The sequence below is a fragment of the Streptopelia decaocto genome (assembly GCF_964273445.1).
Source record: "Streptopelia decaocto genome assembly, chromosome: 1".
NCBI classification, from domain to species: domain Eukaryota; kingdom Metazoa; phylum Chordata; class Aves; order Columbiformes; family Columbidae; genus Streptopelia; species Streptopelia decaocto.
The window spans coordinates 91,198,364-91,221,983 of record NC_138663.1 but is presented as its reverse complement, the minus strand read 5'-3'; the positions used below and the strand labels follow the sequence as shown (position 1 = coordinate 91,221,983).

The following is a 23,620-nucleotide window of genomic DNA, read 5'->3' as shown; positions in this document are numbered from 1 at the left end:
GCTAGGAGTCAAACCCAGTAGTTACTTTCCTTTGACTTCCCCTGGGTTACCTGTTTTCCTTGCAAGCTCTTGCTAGTCCTGTGTCATGAATGAAGCCCTCTTGCCCTTTCATCACTTCACTCTGCCAAGTAACACAGAGCTTTGTCATGGTTACCACACCACTGTGCTGGGTCTTTTGCAGGAGCAGACACCAAGCTCCTCACTTCACTAAAGGCTACCGCATCTGAAGAGAAAACTGAGAGAGAAAAAAAAAATTGCAGGTGCTTGTTCTTAGAAGAAGCAGAGAACCTCAACAGCAACGCCCATGCCAAGGAACTTGGCTGCATGCCCACGAAGGAGAACAGAAAGGCAATGGCAGATGGGGGCGTCCAGATAACATCTGCCCCGGCTGCGCCCTGGCCCAGCACAGGAGAGCCATCAGTTCACTAAAACCCCATGTCCACAAGCCCAGAGGAGCACGGGAGTCCAAGGTTGGTTGGAAAACCCAAACTAAGGACTCAGAGGAAGGGACAGCCTGCCCAGGCCCCTCCTGGGGATGTCCCAGGAGACCTTCAGCCCCAGACTCTGGGCATGAAACCCACTCAGAAGAGTCATCGGTGGAACACCTTTGGAACTGAGGGGGTCACTGCCTATAAGGGTTTGGACACATGATGAGATGCAAGGGCAGAGCATTTTGGGATTGCACAGGACTTATTATGGGGTGCTCAGGGGAGGAACCAAAGGTGAGAAAGGGAGGGGTCAGGGTAATTTGGGGAGGAAAAAGCCTGGGGAAACAGAAGGATAAAAGGGTCTGAATGCATATATGCAAGCGGATGGTCAGTACGCTTGTGTGGCCATACCCAGTGCCTGATCACCACGGTCTGTCCTGTCCTCTCATTAAACTCAGTTTCCAACTCTTGTCCTGGATGAGAGCCTCCCTAGCTGATGTGCATGTTTGTATGGGGGCCGGATGCCAGCAACCGGGCTGGGACTATGAACTGGTGGATGTGTATGTCTGGGTACCTGTGACTGGGGAGACCCGAGTGAGAGAAACCAACCATGTTGGGTGAACGTCAGTAAGGATCAAGCCAGAGAGAAGGTGACATGTCCAGGTATGCCCTTTGATGGTTCACAAGTAATAAGGGGGGGATCTGTGCTGAGGTTGCAGGAAATCTGACAGAACTGTGCCAAAATCAGTATTTCGAGGAAAAAGTTATATTTTTAAGGGCTCGAGCTGGAAAGCTCCCTACCAGCTCTCTGTATCATTACACAAATTGTGTTAGGAATGTCCTTCCAAAGTATTCACAAAGATTCTTTTAACAGATTGTGTGGTGGTGCAGCCTCAGTGCAGAGCACTTCTTTCATAATAGCAGAGTACCCTCTAGTGGGACAGATCCCTAAAGACAATGGAAATGCCTCCAGTAAGTCTTAAAATGGTAATGTTAAAGTGCTATTTTTTCTCTTTGGAGTTTCAAAGTGTCTTTTGTTATCCAGACACCCCATCCCAAGTATCGGAAAAATTACAACCACTGCATCCAAAGTCTTTAAAACACAACACAATGAAATGGCTTTATGAGTATTGTCCTGTGGCAGACACTGACTGTGGTCTCTGGAAGAGACTGGCAGAAAGAACTGTGCTTTTGGTTTCCGTGCTGGCTTGCTCTCCTGAAGAAAGGACTTTTGTGAAGGACCAGGAAGGAAATGTGGAAACATTCCCCTTTCTGTTCTCCAAGCTGCCAGGCTGGCCTGCGATGGATAAAAGGAAGTGTGCTAGAGGAGAAGCTGGAATGGACTGTATTTGGTAGCACCTGGGAAGGCATCTATGCTGCCAAAATCCTTCTGACCAGGTCTGCCCAGGGATGCCTCCTGAGACCTGGAGTTTCTGCAGCTGGGCCTTCAGAAAACAACTTCAGAACTCAATCTCAAAGGATGTATTAACCAAGAGTTACTCAGCCTTTAAAGGACAATTGTTCCCTGCATTCTGAAAATTGTGTGCTGATTCAGCTTGCCTTGAAGCTTGTCATGCCACATGCATGGAGGTTACAATGGAGGCTTCAACTTGGCATTCCTTGAATTAGATTTTTCTGACATTAAATGCTCATTACTTTTTTTTTTTTTTTTTCTTTTTTGGTAGAGTAATTGTCTGTGGTTTTTTTTTGGTTTGGTTTGGTTTTTGTTTTGTTTTGTTTTTTTTTCCTGTGGTAGTCATGGGCATCAATGTGATCTTCAGTTGTGGCTATGGTTTAAAACCATCAATGTACATGTATAAACACAACAACAAAAGAAGAGGTGAGTGAGCTTAGCTGCTGCTTTTCAAAGATAACTTTTTCCCAGGAAATGGAAATTGTAAAGAGAAATGCACAGGCTCAGTGCTGTGAGATAGCGACCAGCGGTCCTCGAGCAGAGTGGTTCAGAGCCTGCTGAATGAGAGGGAGAGCAATGGCCTCACCTCTGTACTTGTGGCAGCGAGTACACGATTTATCCTCAGTGCAAAAGTGTAGTTTTTCTGAGAGTAAAAGTTAACTTCGGTCATTGAGAAGGAAAAACGGAAATAAGATTAAATGCACACCATAGACTCAGAAAACAAATAGGCAGAAAAAGTCTCATTTTTTCCAGAGCAACTCACTTGAGGGCTTTTTAAAAACAGTCCAGTACTGGATTTCTGCAGGGCAGATGACCTGTTTTTCACTGCTCTTCAGGTAGAATTTTAGAAGTGTTCTTTGATTCTTCCTAATGAAATGGAATTGTTTCTTTCAGTCCTAGTATTGTTTCCTTTCAGAAGGGAAACATTACCAGTTTTCAAAGCAAAACAAACCAAAGCCGAGACCAAAGCCATCCCAAAGCCAGCCTCTCTAACAAGACCCAGATAACATGGCCAAGGTTGCTTTCTTTTTAGTGTGCCTGTCCCAAAAGCTGAAGGAGGCTCTGTGGAATGGCAAAAATTAACAGAAAAAAAATTGTAGTGACTGTCTCACATTTCCCTTATGAAATATCCTTCTTTCCTGACTAGTGACTTGATTTACTCGCAGTTACTCATCCCTAAGAAACTAGGATTTGTAGTGTCTGGGGTGCAAGTCTATTTGTTATTCTGCATAAGATGCAGGACACTTCTGGGAGGGTCTGGGAGGGCAACATCAGTGAAGATCAGCGAGAGAGACGTGAACAGTCATCAACACAAAAAGACCAGCAAGTTTCACTAGAGAACAAGAGAATAGAAGAGGATGTGAGCTTAAGTATGAATACCTTATATATGCCAAACATGCATGTCTGTGTGATGCCCAACAATCCTTGCTCCTCTGAAGTCCATCTAATACCAAACCCCCATTTAGACCAAAGTTTAAATTTAGGTGTCTTTCATATTACACAGCTACTCTGGAGGTGGAAAGCAAAGCAAAAAAGTAAACCATGTCCAGACCTTTCTTACCGTGTAAAGGGATCCCAGAACTTTTCTGTGTTTTTTTCCACACCAAGGTGGTTAACTTTCTCTGCTGGGAAGTGTGGTGCAGTTTGTGCTGGAAAAATTGGCTAGGATAGCAAACTGTAAACCTCCTAGTAGAATGATTTCAGCATTCATGACTTGAGGAAGCATTGCTTGAATTTGATGATTAAGGCTGTGTGCTAATTTGTATGCCAGAATGGAGCTGAATCAGCAGAGTCTAAGAGTCCTGAGGTAAGCCTCTGGCTGGTGACATGCCCTGCAAAACATGGTGGACTTGCTTTTAATGGACTGTATGTCACTCTAAGTGGAGCTGAATGGAGAAATTATTTGCCCAGGAAATCTGCAGGTTAGCAAATTGTTACAAAACAAGGACTTACCTGCTTCCAGGAGCAAACACTTCTCACAGATTGTGTGTACATACGTATATGTGTCTCTGTAAGCCTATATTTCTACAAAGTCACTGATTGGGAGCAGATGCAACCAGTTCACCAGCACTATCCCCATCTGGAGGGTACCAGCAGAGCAGGCTCCTGGCTGTCAAATGCTGGGAAACAACATTTCACATGGGTATTCTTCCAGGAGGGTGTGTCTCCAGTAGGATAGGGTGTCTTTTCTCATGATAAGTCTTCCTCTTACTGAAAGAGAAACACAAATAGCTCAGGATTAAAAAATGCTGGTTTTAGTTCCCCCCCCAATACCAGGGATAGGTGAGACATTATCCCTTTTTTATTTAAAAATAAAAGAATTCTTCAAGTAACATAGTGTTGTGTTGCCATGCTGTTCCTTTCTCTTCTTTAAGGAATAAATGTGCACAGACTGATGAATGTTTTACTTCAGTCCCAGCCTCTGGAATAGGACACAACAAACATGTTGACATCTCTCTGTGTTAACTATGAGCTGATCGGTTTCTTTTTGTAGGTGTTCAGAAGAGTGTAATCATCATGGCGGTCTTAATAGCGCTGTTATTACTTTGTATCGTGACACTAATCAACCGAAGAAGGAAAACATAAGAATAACTTTTTTTTTTTCTTCTTGCAAATGACATGGCATGCCTATGTTCACCTTGCAATTTGCCTTTCTTGTTTCCTATTGGTGGTTTTATATACCTGCCCTGGAAACTTATCCAGGTGGTAACAGCATCTTCAAAATAGTGAGATCCACTCTGAATTCGAAGAGCTTTCTAATCATTGTGAGAGTAGTAAATGCTTTTTCTTCTAGACTGGAGAGAAGTGGTGCACCCAGAACACCTGCAGAGGAGAAAGCCTTACATCAAGACCTAAAGGAAAAAGCTGTGAGCCTGCACATGCCAAAGGATCAGCATGTTGCGTACTGAAACAAGGTAATGCAAACTCCCAAGGCTTCCATTAATTATTTACATCCTTCCAAAACCTTGGCAACACTTACCAGGAATGTGACAAAGCCCTTCCTTCGAGAGATGGGGTCTGCTCCTGCTGCCATGTCTTTGCTGTATGGGACTCATTTAAAAAACTGTCTTATCACATGTTTTATCATGCAGCAGCCTTTGGGAAAACTGAACAATCCAGGTCTGTTAAAATATAGTCTAATGGCAATGGGTGGTGGAACCTTCAAAAACAGGGATTCACATTTAGCAAAATTGGTCAACACTAGAGAATGAATCAATTGAGCTGTACCTGCCCAGTCAGAACTTCCACGTACTGTACAAGGAGACAAAGTCCCTGTAGTACACATGAAAAATATTTTAGGGAAGGCAGTATGGGTTACTTCTGCCTCAGGCAAAGGACGTGGAAGCACTTGGTGGGTAATACTGAAGGATGGGGAAGTCTAATGTGTACCTCAGGAGGATTTGATTTTGGGTGTAAATACTCAACACTGAACTGCATGATGTTAATTGCCACATAACACTATATGCCATACTAACAGTGTCCAATAGGAGACTTTCAGATTACTGCAGGAGTGATGAAACCAGAGCTGACTTCAAAAAGTGGCACCTGGCAACTTCTTCAAAGTTGACATCTGTAGCCCACAAACATAGGCATGAACTGCACCAGATATATCATCTTTCCTGCCCTGGGAGACTGTTATGAGACATGAAGCCGAAAGTCATGAATTAACTTAATGAACATTTCAAAAGGATGGTCCATAGACTAAAGGAATGATGAATGATATCTGTGTGTATATGTGTGTATATGTATATTTGCTTGTTTGATAGAAGTAAGTTTGAGAGAGACAAAACGTGGTTTGTGCACAGTCACGTGGTTGAATAACTAACAAAATGACAGCTTTCCATTTACCTCTGTCTGCCCTAAGGTTACTTCTGATCTTCGTATACTACTTCAGAGCTATCCTTTCCTTGCTAAACTCTGTTTTCCTCCCTCTCTTCCAAAGAAGCCCTCTTGCTTTCCAGAACCTTTCGTTATTTTCTTCTTTCTTCTCTAAGTTTCCTCAGCCCATTGAGGGAGCAGAAAAATTTGGATATAGAACTTTTCCACCTCAGTAGATGTGAGTTACTGGATGAACTAATACAAAAATATGACTCGAGTCCTTCAAATGTCCCCTTTATTTTCATGAAATAAGAGCACAAATATGTCCCTGGGACTTCCCTGGTTTTGTTGCTTTGGTGGCACAGGGCACTTCTAGATAAATTTATTTCAAACTGTGCAGTCCGCATTTGTCTGGAGTTCCCTCTGAAATCCCCTCAACTATAGGGAAGGCAGGTGAGCACAGGGCACTTACTAACACATTTTCCTGATAAAAAGAAAAATGTGCTTGATGATTGTGAGTATGTCAATCTCTAGCAACAAAGAGTATTTGTTGGAAACCTGACCTGCTTTAGAGGGAACCTACTATCTACTCAAAACAAAAAGGGGAAGACAGGCAGAGGGGAAATTTAAGTGACTTGAGACCTACTAATTGATCCTAGAAGACAGAAGAATTTGTTGAAAAAGAGGTAGTGGCAGAGCTTGGGCTTTGATTTGTTAGTTGGCAAAGAAAGACCTCCACTAAATCTAGCATGGTGATCAAGGAGATGTCTCCCAGGACAGCTCTATCTGGCTGGAAGAGCCGCTGCCCTGACCCCAGCCTCCAGCAACAGATTAGATCTGACCTGGTGGGGGTGGTGGGAGCCTTCTTCTTTCACAGGATGAAAAGCACTGCTTTATGCCCTGTGGTACTAAGAGTGAAACAGCCAGGGTTAACACACAGGTGAGCCTGGGATGACTGAGGAAAGGTACAAACATCACCCTCTGTTGGAACGAATAAGGACTCAGCAAAACAAGTCGATTCAATGTGAATCACGCTAAAGCCATTTATTACAGAAACAAGTCTCCTTATATACGTAACTATATTCTAATCACACATCCACGCTCCAAGCATGGATTCGCTAAATGAGTATCGTGGGCTGTCCGTGCACTGGAGTCTCACTGATGATATGTCCAATGATTCACGCCACGCCAGGACCCCGGTGATTGTGGAACACCCCTCTTTCTCACAACAGATTCTGTTCTCAGCTTCCCGAAGCGGCCTTGAGATTCCTTTGAGCCAGACTAATTCAGAAACAAAGTCTTTATCTACCAAAACCCCCTCCACAACTCTCTTTTGTAGGATGGCTTCAGAGCAATGCTTCAAATATTCCTGTGCACCTGTGTCTTAAAGGAAGGGCTTCTGGTCTTATGTGGGCATCTTTGCCAAGAAATCTTGGCAGGGGCTTGAAATTGTGCCAAGTCTGATATTTTTTCCATGAGCAATGATGTTTTAAAAGCAGTAGAACTTTCAGGGCCTTGCAAGAGAAATATTACAATTGGTATGGATGACATATGAATGTGTGCATGTGTGAGTAAAAAAGCAGATGAAACAACAGCACAGCCGATACCGAATGTCCTGTATAGATTGCAAAGGATGCTGTTTCTTAATAACCAAATTGAGAAATGGGATGACTCTCTCAAGCCTGGGACAAGCCTGTTAAAACTACAACAGAGACAACTAACTTGTTTAGTGGAAGATCCTGTGGTCCAGCAACAGAAAAATGACAGCAAGGTTGCCCTATTTTACTTGTGCTGTACTCTCAGCCTAACAGAAAGGCAGCAGGGAAAGCAAAAGACCACTTCTCATGCTATAAAAGACATATTTCAAAACCAGTTTCTCATTGCCAGTGAAAAGGAACCCAGAAGACAGAACGCGTACAGCAGAACCAACGATTTTAGAAGGGACAACTGCCTGGGACGTCCGGGGCGGGGCGGGGCGGGACGGGACGGGACGGGACGGGACTCGACTCCCTGAAGGGGCGGTGGCGGCAGCAGTGACGATAGTGCCCGGGGGTTCTGTCGCCGGCTGTCCGGAGCCTTCGGGCACGTTTGCTCTTTCCATCCTTGCTTCCAGGTACTTGGCCGTGAGTATCCATCCATCTTGCCGCTTTCCCCGCTCCCCCTGGGCTCGTTTACAAGTTTGGGGTGGATTTCTGGCGGGAGGTAAGCAGTGTGGTGTCCGTGCGGCGTGTGCGTGGCGCAGCCGGCGGCTCTGGGAGCGGGACCCCGTCCGGAGGGCAGCAGGCTGAGTCACGGCCCGAAGAGGGCCCGGAGGCTGATTCCCGGGGGAGGTCTGGCCGCCGGCCGGGAAGCGGGTAGCGGCTGGAGGCGGCGGAGGCACATGGAGGGGCAGAAGCAGCTCCAGGCTGTTTCCCGGGGCGCAGCGGGGGTTCGAGCCTTTCCTGCCTTTTCTAACTAGGGAGGATCCGCAAGGTGCCCGATTCAGGGCACAGTTGCCTTCTGAAGCTTGTGTAATGCCCTAAACAGAAACACAGGAGATCTCTGTGGTGTGATGTGGAAAGTATGGCACGGTGAAGGATTTGCTTTTTACTTGCCCTAATCTTATGTGGTTTTTCTTTTTCTTTTTAATTTTCTTTTTTCTTTTTAATTTTCTTTCCTTCCTCTTTTTCATCTTCTTTTAATTCTTTTTCTTCTTTTTCTTCTTAGTTTTCTTCTTCTTCTTTTTCTTCTTCTTTTTCTTTTCACTAGCCCTCCTTTTGTTAACCTGTATGATAACTTAGAAAATGCTTTAAAGTTGATTCTCTGTTCTATTTTTTGCATGTTGTTAAAATCTTTTAAAAGTTGGGATTTGCTTACATTCCTGACAGAAGACACTCCCAAGATGCAGCAGCTATTTTTGCAGACATTCGCAAAAAAACTGAGGTGTAGATAATGTGCATTACAGAGTTATTTTATGAGAAATAAAACTTCATTTCTAGGCAGGTCTGCAATTTAGTTGTATTGTGGCCATATTAACTGAGTGAGGGAACAGGAAGCAGGTCAACAGCTGTTCACTAGAGAAAGCAGCAACACAACTTTATTTTTGCCCCTTTCCCACCTTGGAAATATATTTGTATGTAGCAGGTGCATGCAATTTTGGACAAATGGGGAGTTCTAAAGTCCTCAGAGAATTTGCTTTTAATTTATCCCTTGATCTCACAAGCTAACCCTACCTCTCTCCCAGAGCTACAGCTAGTCTGGACAACATGTACGTCATGCTTCTGATGGATTAATGCCTTTCTAACTTTCACTATACAATTTTTTTCCCACCTTGATCAGAGCACTCTCTGTGTTGTTAATGATACCTGTCAAAACTCATCATTTGCCCCCAGAACTATGTTTTTCTGACATGACAAAGCTATCATTAATATTTGCGCTGACAGAGACATGATATCACCGGAAGATGATCTGCCATTGAGTCATGCATCTCTTCTTATCTTTCTTCAGGTGAAAGAGATTTTCCCATCCAAAATGACTTTCCAAACTCTGGTTTTGTGTCTGGCTTGTGCTGGGCTTGGAAAGGCAAATGGTAAGTTGGATCTCGTGAAATCTGCCTGAAAATGGTTGGGAAACTGGCTTCTGAGGCTTCAACAGTCAGAGTAAGAGGCAAAAGTAGGTGAAATATTAATTGCTGGTGCCACTTGACATATGTTAAATAGCTGAGGCATAGGCATGGAGCTGGCAGGTGTGGCTCAAGACCTATTGGAGCAACATTTGGAGATGGGAGGAATTTGCAGCATCCCATATCTACAATGGCACTGGACCCTGTTGTTCACCTAAGTTCACAATTTCTCCCAGCAGATCCTCCCCTTGGGAACAGATCTCTCTTTTTCTTTCCCTCCCTCTCAAATACACTGCAAACTCTGAAGCTACACAGTCCAGAAATTCTCTTTAGCCCATTTTGCTGCACAGTTCTCTGAGAATAGTTTGATGTGCACTTCCTTTATACAGTCAATCTTCCTCTAACCTTTAGGAGAAAAAAATTTAGTCTTTGCTGAGAATGGGAAACCATGAGCTGTTTTAATAAAACTGAAGTGAGAATTCTACAGGGATAGATAAAGAAATAGGGTATATCTTTTTTTTTCCAAACAGTTTAGAAGAAGCCAGAGCTTCAGCCAATGTAAATCAACATAACTTCATTGATTTCTAGGAGGGTGCAGGAGAAAGACTTTCTGGTGGGAGAAAATTATAGAAACGATATGTAATTGATGAAATTGCTGTGTCTGTGGATAATCCGGGACTTAGAATCAGCATTAGGCCGCAGAATATGTGTGATATCTGCCCATTTCACTAACTATTTCATGTCACTGCAGTGGTTTCAACGACTGAACACAGAAATGTGAAGGTGGGTGACAACATGACTCTCAGCTGTGCCCTGACAGAACCCAAAGATGTTCTGCAAGTGACATGGCAAAAGGACAATGAAAAACCACACGATAATATAGCTACGTACAGTACCACAAAAGGATTAAAGATTCACGAGCCCTATCAAGACCGAATGAACTTCACAAGTCTGGGACTCAATGAAACAAACATCACTCTTTGGGATGCTAGAATGGATGATTCAGGGTGTTACACATGTCTCTTCAATACTTTCCCTTTTGGCTCCTTCTCGGGACATACCTGCCTGCGTGTCTTTGGTGAGGTTCTCTGCAGGAATATGTATCTAATGGAAAAAGAGGTGTCTTCTCACCCACAGCATTTCCTTGAGCAGACTCAGGAACTGCAGTGGTAGAAACATCCCATGATGGAACACGGTATAGAAACAGAGCATTACTTCTATATGCAAGACTCTGTGGGGCCATATTCAAGCCTGTTGTGGTGTCTTTGGCTCTGGGCTGTCCTTGTTTGTTATTCTGTGAGTAGCAGCTACAAATCAAGGAGTGGGATCTTTCTTTGTAAGCCCCCGAGCAGACCCGGCTGGAACTTGAGCAAACCAACATTGCCTATTGCGGTTTACTCTTGGTCACAAAATCACAGAATGTCAGGGATTGGAAGGGACCTCAAAAGATCATCTAGTCCAATCCCCTCGTCGGAGCAGGAACACCTAGATGAGGCTACACAGGAATGTGTCCAGGCGGGATTTGAAAGTGTCCAGAGATGGAGACTCCACAACCCCCCGGGCAGCCTGTTTCAGTGCTCTGATACCCTCACTGAGAAGAAGTTTCTTCTCAAATTTAAGTGAATGCTTCACTCCCTTAGTCATCTTTGTGGTTCTGTGCTGGACTCTCTCCAGCAGTTCCCTGTCCTTCTTGAACTGAGGGGCCCAGAACTGGACACAATATTCCAGATGTGGTCTCACCAGGGCAGAGTAGAGGGGAAGGAGGACCTCTCTGGACCTACTAACCACGCCCCTTCTAATACACCCCAGGATGCCATTGGCCTTCCTGGCCACAAGGGCACAGTGCTGGCTCATGGTCATCCTGCTGTCCACCAGGACCCCCAGGTCCCTTTCCCCTACGCTGCTCTCTAATAAGTCATTCCCCAACTTATACTGGAACCTGGGGTTGTTCCTGCCCAGATGCAAGACTCTACACTTGCCCTTGTTATATTTCATTAAATTTTTCCCCGTCCAGATACAACCCCAGTGCTGTGAGCTGCTGTGTCAAACCCCACCATTGACAGGGAATCAGCAGACAGGAGAAGAGCACCGACCAAGAAATGGTTTTACTTTAACAGATTATTTTAAAACCTGGGATTTCAGATGGAGTGGAACCTTTGGGGTATATAACTTCAGTATAAGTATGAATAATGGGGGGAACCCGACTCAATGAACCCTTTTTGCATTCCTGTGCCGTGGGGTTCAGTGTGAATCTGCTAAGCTTTGCTCTGGTTCGTAATGGTTAAACTGCTATTACTGCTTATGCTTATTGTGGTGATGGATTGTCTCATTTGTGTGTTGGAAGGTCTCAATGCATCTGTCCATTACAACATTTCTGAAGGTCATTTGATAGCCACCTGTAATGCCGTTGGCATCCCAGAGCCCACCATCACCTGGAACAACTTGTTCAGTTCTACTCCTACACAGGAGACAGTCAGGCACACCAATGGGATGGTGTCCATCACCAGTAAACTGGAGATCTACAACATTCAGAGCATCGGCGTGCAGGACTTGACCTGCAGAGTAAGCAACACAAATGAAAAAATGGAATTGCCTGTGAGAATGAAAGGAGGTAGGTAACGACACAAGCTACTGGGTAACATTTTCGTGGCCTCTGTGTTTTGCAATAGCATGTTTGGATTGGAATCTGCTGGGAAATGGAGGGAGTGAAATGTGTCTGTGCCAAGTAAGAAGAAAGGAAATCCTACTTTGTGTTCATTGCTGTATTTGAGATGAGGACAATAAGGTTCCCTCCAAGAGTGGAAAAATGCCAAACTAGTCAGCTGAAGAGCTATGGGTTTTAGAAGCACCATATGTTTTACAGCAAGTCAAACTTCAGTTTTCACACAGGCCTTCATAGTTTCTTTGATAGTCCAAAGTATAGATATAAATATTTGTAACCTGATATCTATCTAGGTGAAGTAGAAACTCTGGGGGTCACTGAATGAGCACTGATGTGAAAGTTTTGAAATTAATACCTATCTCTGACCACCAGAAGTGGTTGTTATAGGAATAGTATTAAAGAGTAAGATCTGAATTTAATATGTTCTCTCTAAAAGTTCAAAAGCAAATTAGTTCTTAATTCTGAGTGGCACTAATTGAAAAAGCATAATAAATCTTTTTGTTCTGTCTCAGATGCAATATTGTTTTGGCCTTTTAAAAAGGAAATGTATATATCAGAAAGCAGGAATCTAAGACTCTTATTATTCTTTGCTAGGAGAATGAAATATCAACTAATGTCTTGTTGTTTTAACAATCTTCTACTTTAGCAAAAGAGAAATTAAAATTAATAGTTAAACCTCGTTTTGTTAAAAGAAATGGTAGTTTTCACTTGATTGAAAGAAATTTTAGCTCGAAAAGTTTTCCAGCTAACATCAGTGAGCAAGGAAATCTGCCTTTATCTACTTGATTAATGGCAGTCAAGTGAAGTGGCTAATATCTAACCAAGGAGGGACATGTATGCTCAGATTTTTGCTCATTTTCCTATATGAACTATCTTAGTTTGGTGTATTTTTTTTGTTCTTTTGTTTTCTCAGAAGAGGGATCCTCATTGCTTTGGCTGGCGATTATTGTGGTGATTTTTATTGTCCTCGTAGTTCTGACTCTGATCATTCTGTGCTGGAGGAAGAGGATGTCCAGGAGGGGTTGGAATGGTGAGTCCCTGATGCATGGAAACCAGTGGTTTCTGCAGAGCCCATAATAAGGTGTAGTCATCTGCAGAAAAGAATAATACTTTGCTGACATACCATTAGGGGTATGAGACTGTCATATCAGACAAGTAAACTTTATAATAATGTGTTTACAGTTATTACAAGTTGCCTCAGTTGCATGTTATTTTAAGAGCAATACAAGACAATTTAAGACAATACAAGAGTAGAAATTGTGGGGAAAGAGTCCAAGCAGAGCAGGATATGCTGCTTGTGGTTTGCTTTCAGGCAGAAGTGTCAGCAGAAGTAATTCACTGGTCTTTCACATTTTCATGGAGGGCCACAAAAGTGTTGAGTATAAGTGTGCTCAGGCAATTTTCAGCAGAAGACGTATGTTGGAGACAATTCTGTTCATGCATAGTGACCTGTCCTCAAGGGAAGGGCTTTCTTCCGGTCACAGTTGCCCCTTTGTATTTTTAAGACAAACAGTGTAATATGATGGAGAAGTGCACTCAAACTTGGCATATGAGTCTGCTTCCTAATGATGAAGTAAGGAGAAATTGCAATCAGTGTAATGTCCTTGAATGTGTGATGACCTGATCATGGATCAACGCAACTTTTTAGTCTGAACTACTAATAACAGAGTGAAAGGAAAAAAATAGAGGAGGGGGGAGGCCTCGGGCTTCAGAAATCACAGAAATTTTAGCACCATTGTTGGTTTAACTCTGGCTTAACTGTGTGCTGTGTCTGGCTTTAAATTTTACTAATATGTTTAGAAATACCAACACACATTAACTCAGTTTCTGAATATTTAGGTACTTGTTTCATGATGATAATGTGATATAAGGTAAAGAAATGTTTCCAGGAATATCAGACCTGTCTATTGTGAAATTAGATGTACAGCATCTACTGTGAAGAAGGGTCGATCTAGCAAATCTGCTACTGCCAGAGATGCAAAAGACTTCACGAAAAGAAAGAGAAATGAGCACTTCTTACACCTCAAACATAACTTCTTAATTGTAAAACATACGTGAGCTTTCCATTGATCCAATTTCTGTTGAAATTTCAAACCAACCTGGAAGTTCAAGGGCAAGGAGTTGGATCTTAGTAATTTTTTTAAAAGATCAGAAGAAAAAGATGAAATGCTCAAAAGAAAGATGTATCTTTTTTTCTGGAATGATCATTCCAAACACAAATGAGCTTGTACTAAGCAGACCTTGAAGGAGATACCTTGAGGCAGAAGTGACCTGGCGGAGGTCTGGGATCACCTGCTAGAATGGATCAGAGTGGACCAGGAAAAGAGAGCACTAAAAATTGCAGGTGCTGCCTTGCAGAGTTTTGAAGCCCTTTCATTGCATGCTGGATGAGGAGAACCACACTGGGATGCTGTGACTGCACTGGTGCCTGAAGCAGGAGCAGTGTCAGTCAGTGAAATGTAACTTGTCAAGACTAGGTTGTTGATGTTTAGACTAGGCTGAGGATGTTAACGTAACTCCTGGAGTGATTTTGGCCCTTGGATATTAGTGATTCCTCAAGGCAATGCCCACATGTGGTTCCAGCAATAACTTGTAACAAGAGCATCCCCAGGAAGCAGTATGGTTAGCTTCACAGCAGGTTTCCTGTGCCCTATACCACCTGCGAGGTATCAGGCTTGGAACCCTAAAACCATTTCACACATCCTGTGCCATGTTGGGGTCAAGCAAGACACCATTTATTGCTACAGAGACACCGCTGTGATGCATAACATAAGCCCGCACAGTTTGGAAACTTTGAACAGACCCCCCCTTCCCCTGCGTTGTAATGAAAGCGTAAGACACAGAAAAGCATAATAGGTTTAAATTGTGCCCCTTCTTCAGCTGATGGTTCAGAGCTTGAAGCCCCTCTGTGTCGGCGAGAGGAATGGTGTCTCATGTCCCACTGCCTGGGAGATGAGCTGTATTCTTGGCCCCATGTGTGTGCCAGCATGTCACAGGGTTGAGACTTCATGTAAATACCTGTTCACTAGGGCAGAGGGGGTAAATTAGGTGAGCAGTGTCTAGTAGTGGGTGTAAGTTTGTTGCACTAGAGTTTATCAACAAAAGCAGGATTTGAGGAACTTCAATTGTTTGTGTTCCTTCCAATTTATCATGTGTTTTGATTAACTGTGATGCCAGGATGTGACTTCTGCAGTGGGTTAGTAAGTAGTTCGGTTTCTGTTCTTTTAAAGTAGTCTAGTGTTTATCAGTCTTACTCTGTGTCTTTTTAGTTGCTTTTTGGTCTTGAGTTTTGAAAATGTGATGTGCTGACCTGAATCCTTTTTGCATAAAGGCAACATTACTTTATCCAGAGTAATTTTGACCCATTGTTCCTTTTCCTTCATACAGTCACCAGCTTAAAAGTGTAGTCCATCTTCCTAATGTACATCTGTTTCCTTGAGGGCCTCATTAATTAGTTTGTAAAACTCCAGTACTGGTACAGTTTGATCACTCTGTCACCATCTGATTGTTTTAATTTCTCTTTTTCTGGATGCACTTTTCTGCATGTTGCTAAAAGTTACTTAGAATTTATCTTGTATATTATTGCACTCTCACTTTCCTGGCCCAATCCTTAGAATTCCAAGAATACCTGTGGAGCTACAGTAATTTTTAATGTTATGTTTAGAGTGCATAACCGCTCCACAAATACCACATTGTAATAAGGAGATCCCCTACACCTCCTTAGTTCCTATCTGAGAAGTACATTGTGGATCCTTATCTGTTTTTTCGGTGGCTTGTATTTTCCCCAATCATCTGCAAAATCTGTTTATTCTGCTTAAAGTTTGGTTGCAGTTGATTCACCAAAAAGAGAATAACGTCTTGCAGAAAGCCCTTTTCTGGTTTTATCCTCTATTATTCTCAGATTGCTGGAACGAGGAGCAACACCTACGTACATATTTCTGGAGCGCTTTTTGTAACAGCACAATAGAGAGCTAATAGCGCTGGCTGGAGGGTGCCAATGTCTGTCTGAGGCTGTTATCTGGGGCTTCAATGCTTCTTTTTGTTCTGCACTGGATAACAAGCAAAGCTTTTCCAGTCTTGTCAAGATGCCCGGTTTTCAGAGTATAATGACAGCTTTTTATCTGGGTGGCTGAGGACCCTTCTTCATCAAAGTTTCTTCTGCTTCTGCAGTTGAGTTAATAGTTGGCTTTTGCTTTGCTTTTATTTTTGTTGTTTCCCTCCTCTCCATGGCAGACACTTGGGAATCAGGTGAAAAGTTGGGGCTCAAAGTTGATGTCCCATCCCTCAGGCGTTTGCAGTTACAGCACATACATATGATTTGATTCCCCCTGAAAACTAATAGAGCTTAACTTTAGACCACACCAACATAAAGCAGAACAGTTATTATAACTAGTCAAGTGTCTGGATTGAAGCAAAATAAAGGCTATTAGTCTGAGTAAGTTCCTGTGGGGAACTCACTATCGCATACATGTCTCAACCTGAATGCTTTCAGCAGCATCAGTTGTTTATTTCAAGGCTTGCACGATGCTCATATTTCAGCCTGGCCAGTTAAAAAACTTTATATTCAGTTCTCAGGACCTACCAGTCCGCAGGGGAATAAAATTCCATGCAAACAGTTTTCTGGAGACTTGTGGTGGTCTGTGAGGAGGGGTTATTTCGCAAACAGATACAAAGGCCAGCATGACTTTTTTTTTTAATCACTGAGATCTCTTGGGTAGCTTACGCATGTTTTGCCATGTGGAAAGCTTTAGAAATGCTGAAACAGTGTATTTGTGTTTAAAAGAGCTATAACAGCAGAACAAAAAAATTCTTGGAGCTTGTTATTGAATAGATATGATGTGACCTAGGAAAGCTGAGCAGATTAGGTGAACCTAGAAGAAGACTTGGAGAGTTACAGAAGACACTATGTCAGATTAAAATATCTGTTCCGCAGAAAGCGCCAACATAGCAGCGAGTTTTTCCTGTTTAGAAACTGAAACATTTAGGTTTTCATTCAAGTGGAAAATTTATGGAACTTCGATTAAGCAGCATTAAAATTATTTTTCAAGGTGTTTGCGTCTGAATACAGCCAACTAACTGGCTTTCAAAGAACCTCAGTGTACCTCAAATGTTACACAAGTGCCGTAAAACAGATTGAAAATACCTTGTCGTTACCAGCTAGAGATAAGTTAATACCCTGAATAGCAATTTAAGACACCATCATTATTTTTTGAAGTGTGAAAGTTCCTACAAATAATAAAGATTTAAGTCCGTTAAGCTGCAAATACCCACTTGACTGATCAGCTATAATATGTAGGTATCAGAAATCTAAATTTTGGTGGCCAAAGAAGTCCTGAAAGGTTTGGAAATATTGAAGTCTTGTGCACAAGATTCCAGTTAATTGGGAAACATTACAAGAACAAGAACTTGCACACACTTTCCATTGCTTTGTTTATAGTAAAGACAGGAATTATTTCTGGAAGAGTCACTACAGCAGTATCCTCTAGTGTTTATTCAGTTCAGGGGGGGCTGTGTTTCTGAGCTTTGGCTTAAAAATTATAGCAGTTCTTGTTTTATCTGTGTGACTTCACTTGTTTCTTCAATGGATTTGCTTTTAATAGTGAGAGACTAGTAGTCGGGAACAACATTGTAGCTATTCAGTTTTAGGAAACTTTTCAAAGTAGTTTTTCCTGAATTGACAGCTAAATCGCAGCCTTTCTGATTATAAACTTGGTACATAACTCCCTCTTTCACGAGCCAGATGGACATAACGCACCCTACTCACAGAGGACGTGTCTTGGGCTGTCACATCCCAGCTGGGTAGGCTCATTTTAGAATTGCCTTGGTTTCCTCTCAAGTGTGGCTTTATCATGAGTAGGAGATGGTATTTGTCCTATTTTGAATTCCCAAAAATATGTAGTGGTGTAGGTGAAAGTTGTTTTCCTTACAACAGACTCATTCCTTTACCCTTCTTAACACTACACCAAAAACCAGAACAACAAAAAAACCCACTCAACACCACAGCACAAAAACATTGCAGCTAAAGAGACCTAAACATATAAAAATGTCAGTCGAGGGGTAGTTCTGCTGTCCGGCTGCCCGTCTGCTTTTCCGCAGATATAAATGTTTTGCAACTCAAGTGGATATTTTCTGGGTTTAATTACACACTGCTTCCAGACAACTCCTGTTCCCTAATAAGTCACTTATTTTCCTGTTCACAGAGATGTGCCTGGCAGTACCCTCCAGTCTGCATCATTTAGAGAGCGAGCATGGGTGCCCTTTCCAAGCTTTCCACAATTTAGCGCTGCCTGTTTTCATTGGGAAGGACGGGGATGGCTGGTGCTTTGTGTGTTTTCCCCAACATGTTTTGCTGGGGCAGGGATGCTCCTTGTCCTGCTTTCCATTTCGGAGAAGAGCTGGGAGGAGGAGGGGCAGAGGGGGAAGGAGGGAAAAGCATGTGGATGAATTCAGGTCTCCTGGGGTATGGCTGTGGTTTTTGTCAGGAAGGATGGAATTAATCCTGTTTGCTCCTGACAGGTTGAAGGTAATGGTGTAGGAAACACATTGGACCTTGTCCTGCCCATCTAAAGGAGAGGTGTCAAAGTGTAGGCTACTAAAAATGAAGCTCTTTCTTTGCAAACAGGGAGACCTTTATTTTGTGTGGTTAACACAATTTCTATCCTTTGCATCATAGCTGTGCTCATAGTTTGTTATGAAGTAATTTTGCAGTCCTTTATGCTCTTTTACATTATGACAGTAGGACTTTGTATACAACTAGAAAATAAAATGACTGGTAGCTGAAAGGGAAAAAAATAGCACTCTTGTGATATATGAATAGTTGCCTCAGTGTTTCAATTTCTTGTTTACTTCCTTGGTAAGAATAATTTATGTGCTCAATTCAGAAGTGTTTTGCCTTTGCAAAATACTTTGGCCCTATGCAGGGTTATTAGATAAGGAGATTAAAACATTTTTCTTACTCTATTACAAAAAAAGTAAGGATACCATTTTTATTTTATTTTTTTTTCAAATACACATAAAGGTAGTGTCATAAATTGGGTCTTAAACACCAGAATGACATTCTGAAATATTAAACTATTTATATATTCAATAGATAACCTTATTTGTGCATTACCAACCAGAAGAGTTGGCTTGCTTTTCAGTTTACAAGGTTTTGCATATCCCTTATCTCCCTGTCATATTCTGAATTCTGCAGTGTGTGTGGTTTCCAGAGTTTTTAAAAAAGTTTGTTTTAGTAGTAGGTACATAGTTAGGTTATAAAAATCACATAATCTTCAGATCAATTTTGATTTAAATCTAAAATATTGTTTGAAAAGGTGTTGATGGTCTTGGTTTAATGAAAACAAAGAACAGTGCAATAACTTTTCTGATTGATTTGGTATTGTATTCATAGGAAATGAAGAATGCCTTTTTTATTTTTTGCCTTTTTTCAATAAAACATTCTTATTGTATGCAAATGGATTGATATTGCTTCTGAAAATTTGTCATGCCATATTCGCTGTCTCTTGTTTGGAAATACTTCCTTATTTTTTTCCACTGCTTACATACGCAAGCAAGGCTTTGCACTCCACTGCCAATTTCTGCATTCAAAAAGGGACATTACAATTGTCCAGTTACTTTCAAGGCACTTTATCAAATTTTCAGGAGATGCAAGTGAATCTCTAAGCCATGCTTAGGTTGAAGTAAGAGGGCGAGGTTATGGGGGGACGCAGCAGTGGTTCCAATGGCTGCAGTCATTGAAATCACCAAGCAAGAAGCTTTGATTTAAAGCTTCCAATGAAATTCAGTTTTCTCCTTCTCCGTTTTCATTGTTTACTTAAATGTTTGTTGTTGCCATCATACTGTAATAACTGCAGGTTTTCCCTCAGCCATCATAAATTGAAATTCACATGTAGATTGGTAGTTTATATTGCATAAGATATCTGGAATTTAAAACATCTTTTTCAATAGTGTGCTTCCCTCTACACTGGTAATGTTTTTTAGCAGCTCTCGCTGAGCAGGGCCACTTGGAAGGTGAAACCATCTGTAAGGCAGCACCTGGGTTTCTGCTGGTAGTAAATGGCTTTGAATAGGTTGTTGTCAAGCTGCAGAGTTTATTCTCACCCAAGGAGAAAATACTGTTGCACAGTGCATAGCATGTCATTTTCATAACTGTTGTTTTCAGGCTTTCTCATAAATATGCTCCCAGAGGAATTTCTGTTGCTTAAGGGGAGGAAAAATTATTTTTTTCCCATCAGTTTTAAGACTATTCCTCCTTGGAGCATAACAACATAATGAAGGCGCTGAACATCCTTTGGAATATCCCTTTTGAGAAGTCTCAAAGGGATGTTGCCAGTGTGGGGCAAGCTGGATGGAGCGAGCGCTGGCCACTGAGAGCGGTGCCTCCTGCAGTGCTCAGGGCAAGTGGTACTGCACTCAGGTATTCTGGATTTAGACACGGATCCTTCTACATAAGCACACTTTGTGTGGCCGGAGTGCATCTGTGCTGTTAAGGATAAGGTAGCTTCTCAAATTTAAGTTAAGGTATCATGTGTAGTGAACAAAGGAAGCAAGGGGGAACGCAGGCTGAAGTCTGTTCCCCTGTGTTGTAGGAAGATGTGTGACTCGTTATACTTCGGGGAAGTCCTATGGTTGTTCAGCAAGGAGCAGTTTTGTGACTGTTCCTCCCCACTTTTCCCACAGTATATTTCCCCCCCCTACCCCAATGGCAACCATGATGCTCAGCAAGACCTGAGGCAGCAACACAATGGCCACAATTAATCCTTTTTCCTGTTTTTGCTTTGTTTTCTAGGATCCTAGAGGATTTCCATTCACCTACAAGATCATTACAGCCCAGCAGCCTGAAGTCAACATTACAAGCAGTGACTTGACTGTCTGTAAAGAAACAGCAATAAAAGGGAAATATGTCACATACACTACCTTCTCTAGATGATGAGTTGATCACTGAAAAGACTAGCAAAATGTTTGTTATCTGGTCTAGATACTTAATCATAAAAAGTAGGACCAGAGGGACGGCTTAATCCACTCCTTTGCTGCCAGGCAAATCTACTTTGCTCATGCTACCCTTGGTGCTGCTGGTGTGCAAAGTACATCTGCATTCTTCCAGTTGAGTTTTGAAAATGTCCATGGGTGGAGGCTCTGCAGGCTCGCCAGGGATCCTCTTCCAGTGCCTAATTGTTCTTGCAGTAAAGAGGGATTTAATTTTTACCAACATCCTTCTACAATTTCACTTGCAGCAACTCTCCATTCAGACACCAGGAAGAGGGCAATGGTTTTCCCTCTCTTTTCCAGCTGATCTGACTCCTTTTCCTCGATGAATGTACCAATGACTGTATTGCTTAACTCTCTCTGGATAGACCTGCTGGACTCAAAACCACAGGACTGAAATGACACCAAATCTGCCAAAATGATTGAGGAAGAGCAATAGGGCTCCAAGCAGGTGACAGATTAGATACAGTAGCAGCCATAGTTGGGAAAGACAAGTTATAAGTAATTTATTTTATTTGGCTTTTCTTTCTAACCCTGGGGTGGATTTTTTTTTTTTTTTGGTAGTATATAAGCAAGGAAGAGACAGAAATAAAGTCCAGTAGTGGAAGTATTGGCACCCCCACCTTTCCTTTCTGTTTTGCTGTCATGCTCTTTTTCTTTTTTTGTTTGACTTTTTTGTTTGTGGGTTTTGTTTTCTGAAATAGCTCTATTAATACCCCAGCCTAGTCCTTTCTTAGCTGTCAAAATGTGCAGACTAAGTTTGTCAATAGTTCTCATGGTCATCTTTTGCACTGTTTGGAACAGTCTCCTCTCTCTTCATCCTTTTGTTTTTGTTGTCGTCTATTTTTAAACACAGACAAATTGCTCTGCTGGCCCAAAGCTATTGTTCCGTACTTGGGGCTGGTTGTGTGGGATGTTACACCCTGAGCTAACTATCATATGTCACTGCTGTGGATGTAATGGTGTCAGTGGGGAATTTTACAGAGACAGAATTTTGTCATGTTTTTGGTAGCAGTGAAAGACACTACACTACTCTTACGAGCTGGGACCTACCTCTGCTTCCTACTCCAGGTAGGATCTGAGCCCCTCTCCTTCTCTTCCACCCTGGTTGCTCGTTGCCCGTGGGAGCCTGCTAATCTGTCCACTTCCAGGATTAATGTTCCAGTTGCCTTTGCCCCTGCTTGCTGTGCAGCAGCAGGAGGCTGCTTGTGGGAGCAGAGTGCTCCCAGGCATTGCCTTGAAGCTTTTCTTATTTCTGAGGGGTCAGAGCCTCCCAGAGTCTCACCAGGGCTCCTTGCCTGCTTCACAGGGTGAGGGCTGCTAAAAACAAGCCTACCTCTGGGCATACCGCCTTTGTGGCCCGTTCTATTGACAGAATAGAAAGACAGGAGCACTGCAAGGAGTCCTCCAGTGATTTTTGTTCTGCTGATGAGTGCTAATGTTTAAGGTGTCTCTCAGTCTTCCTTCTGTCTGAATATTTGTCACCATATTGAGATCACTACCAGTATCCTCTTGTCTTTTGCATTTGATTAGCATTTTTTGTGCATCTGAAATATTCCATCTTACCAAGTATGTAGCATTTTGGATTCTGCTCTTTATGTTATATGTTCACCAGGAGTACTAAATGTCAATCTAAAAAAATCAACAGAGAAGAGTTAGCAGATGCAAGACTTACAAATTAAGTGTTCAGAACCAGTATTTTGTTGATTCCAGAGTGATGACCTCTCTAGAGTCTGGCAAAAAGTTGTGTGTGTTCTTACATGTCTCTGTGTATTACTGAGGATGTGAGGGGTGATGTTTGCTGTTAGTATTGTAGGTGCAATGGGAATTATTTATTTTTATATTTCACTTTTTCTAAATTAAAAAAAAAAAAGTCTGATCCAGCCAAAACAACTGGCTGTTTTGGTTTGGTTTTTCTTCTTTTTGGTGCTTGTTTGAGATACTAGAAATGCTTCATTGCAAGTTGGGGTTTTTTTTTGTGGGTTTGATTTACACTTTGCTTCCTTTCTGCACAGAAATTGGGACTTCAGGGGGTTTTTAAGGTGTTTTTTGGTTTGATTTGGTTGGTTTTGTTTTTCTTTTTAATTTGAACAAAACAACTTTTGAGATAAATTTACGGAAGTACTTTTGACCAGAGCAGCTGTGGTTTACTTCAGATTTCAAAATAACTTCAGTCAATTAAAAAAAATGTATTTTATACTTTTAGAGTTATTGTGTGTGTGTCATTAATTATTCTTTATCTGAAGTTACATGCTCTACAGAAGTATTGACTGTCCTGTTTTCTGTATTCACCTTTGCCAAAAAGAAGCCAAATAAAGCAACTTTGAGCATAAGGTCACATGATTCCTTTCATTTCTAGCACGCTGCTTGGAACATTTTATAAATCAATGAGAGAAGCATCACGCATGAGCTCTAAGTGCATGAATAATTCCTTTGGGAAAGGCAGTCAGGACCTGCTGTATTCTTTAAAACACATGACCTTTTGAGCTGAATTGTGAAACCACAATAACTTTCCCTTGTCATGACATCAACTTGCACTTTTCTTCTTAAAAGATGTGATTGTAATAAACTTGGATCAAGTTAAAAGGACATGGCAATGCTGCCATCTCCCTAAAGGAGCTGAGTGTCATGGGATTATGTCCTAGGTTTTGCAATACCAGTGAAAGGCACCAGGTTATTGCTTGCCTGAGCTAGAATAGAATAAGAATAAG

The 23,620-nt window shown here is 42.0% G+C and overlaps 1 protein-coding gene across 1 annotated transcript; it reads left to right on the top strand.

Moving 5' to 3' along the window:
• Positions 1-7,686: 7,686 nt before the first annotated feature.
• On the top strand, positions 7,687-23,242 carry LOC309443447 (OX-2 membrane glycoprotein-like). Its single transcript, XM_082060385.1, has 6 exons — positions 7,687-7,784; positions 9,148-9,229; positions 10,014-10,340; positions 11,607-11,873; positions 12,838-12,954; positions 20,713-23,242. Exons 2-6 carry the CDS (start codon positions 9,172-9,174, stop codon positions 20,718-20,720), a joined length of 777 nt encoding a protein of 258 aa, XP_081916511.1. The 5' UTR covers positions 7,687-7,784; positions 9,148-9,171; the 3' UTR covers positions 20,721-23,242.
• Positions 23,243-23,620: the final 378 nt, after the last annotated feature.

What these genes read in the sequence shown, in the direction of transcription:
- LOC309443447 (XM_082060385.1), top strand. Translation starts at nt 9,172, where the DNA reads ATGACTTTCCAAACTCTGGTTTTGTGTCTGGCTTGTGCTGGGCTTGGA. An exon ending in TGGGCTTGGAAAGGCAAATG is followed by an intron (nt 9,230 to 10,013) that starts GTAAGTTGGATC and finishes ATGTCACTGCAG; the next exon opens with TGGTTTCAACGACTGAACAC. An exon ending in GCCTGTGAGAATGAAAGGAG is followed by an intron (nt 11,874 to 12,837) that starts GTAGGTAACGAC and finishes TTGTTTTCTCAG; the next exon opens with AAGAGGGATCCTCATTGCTT.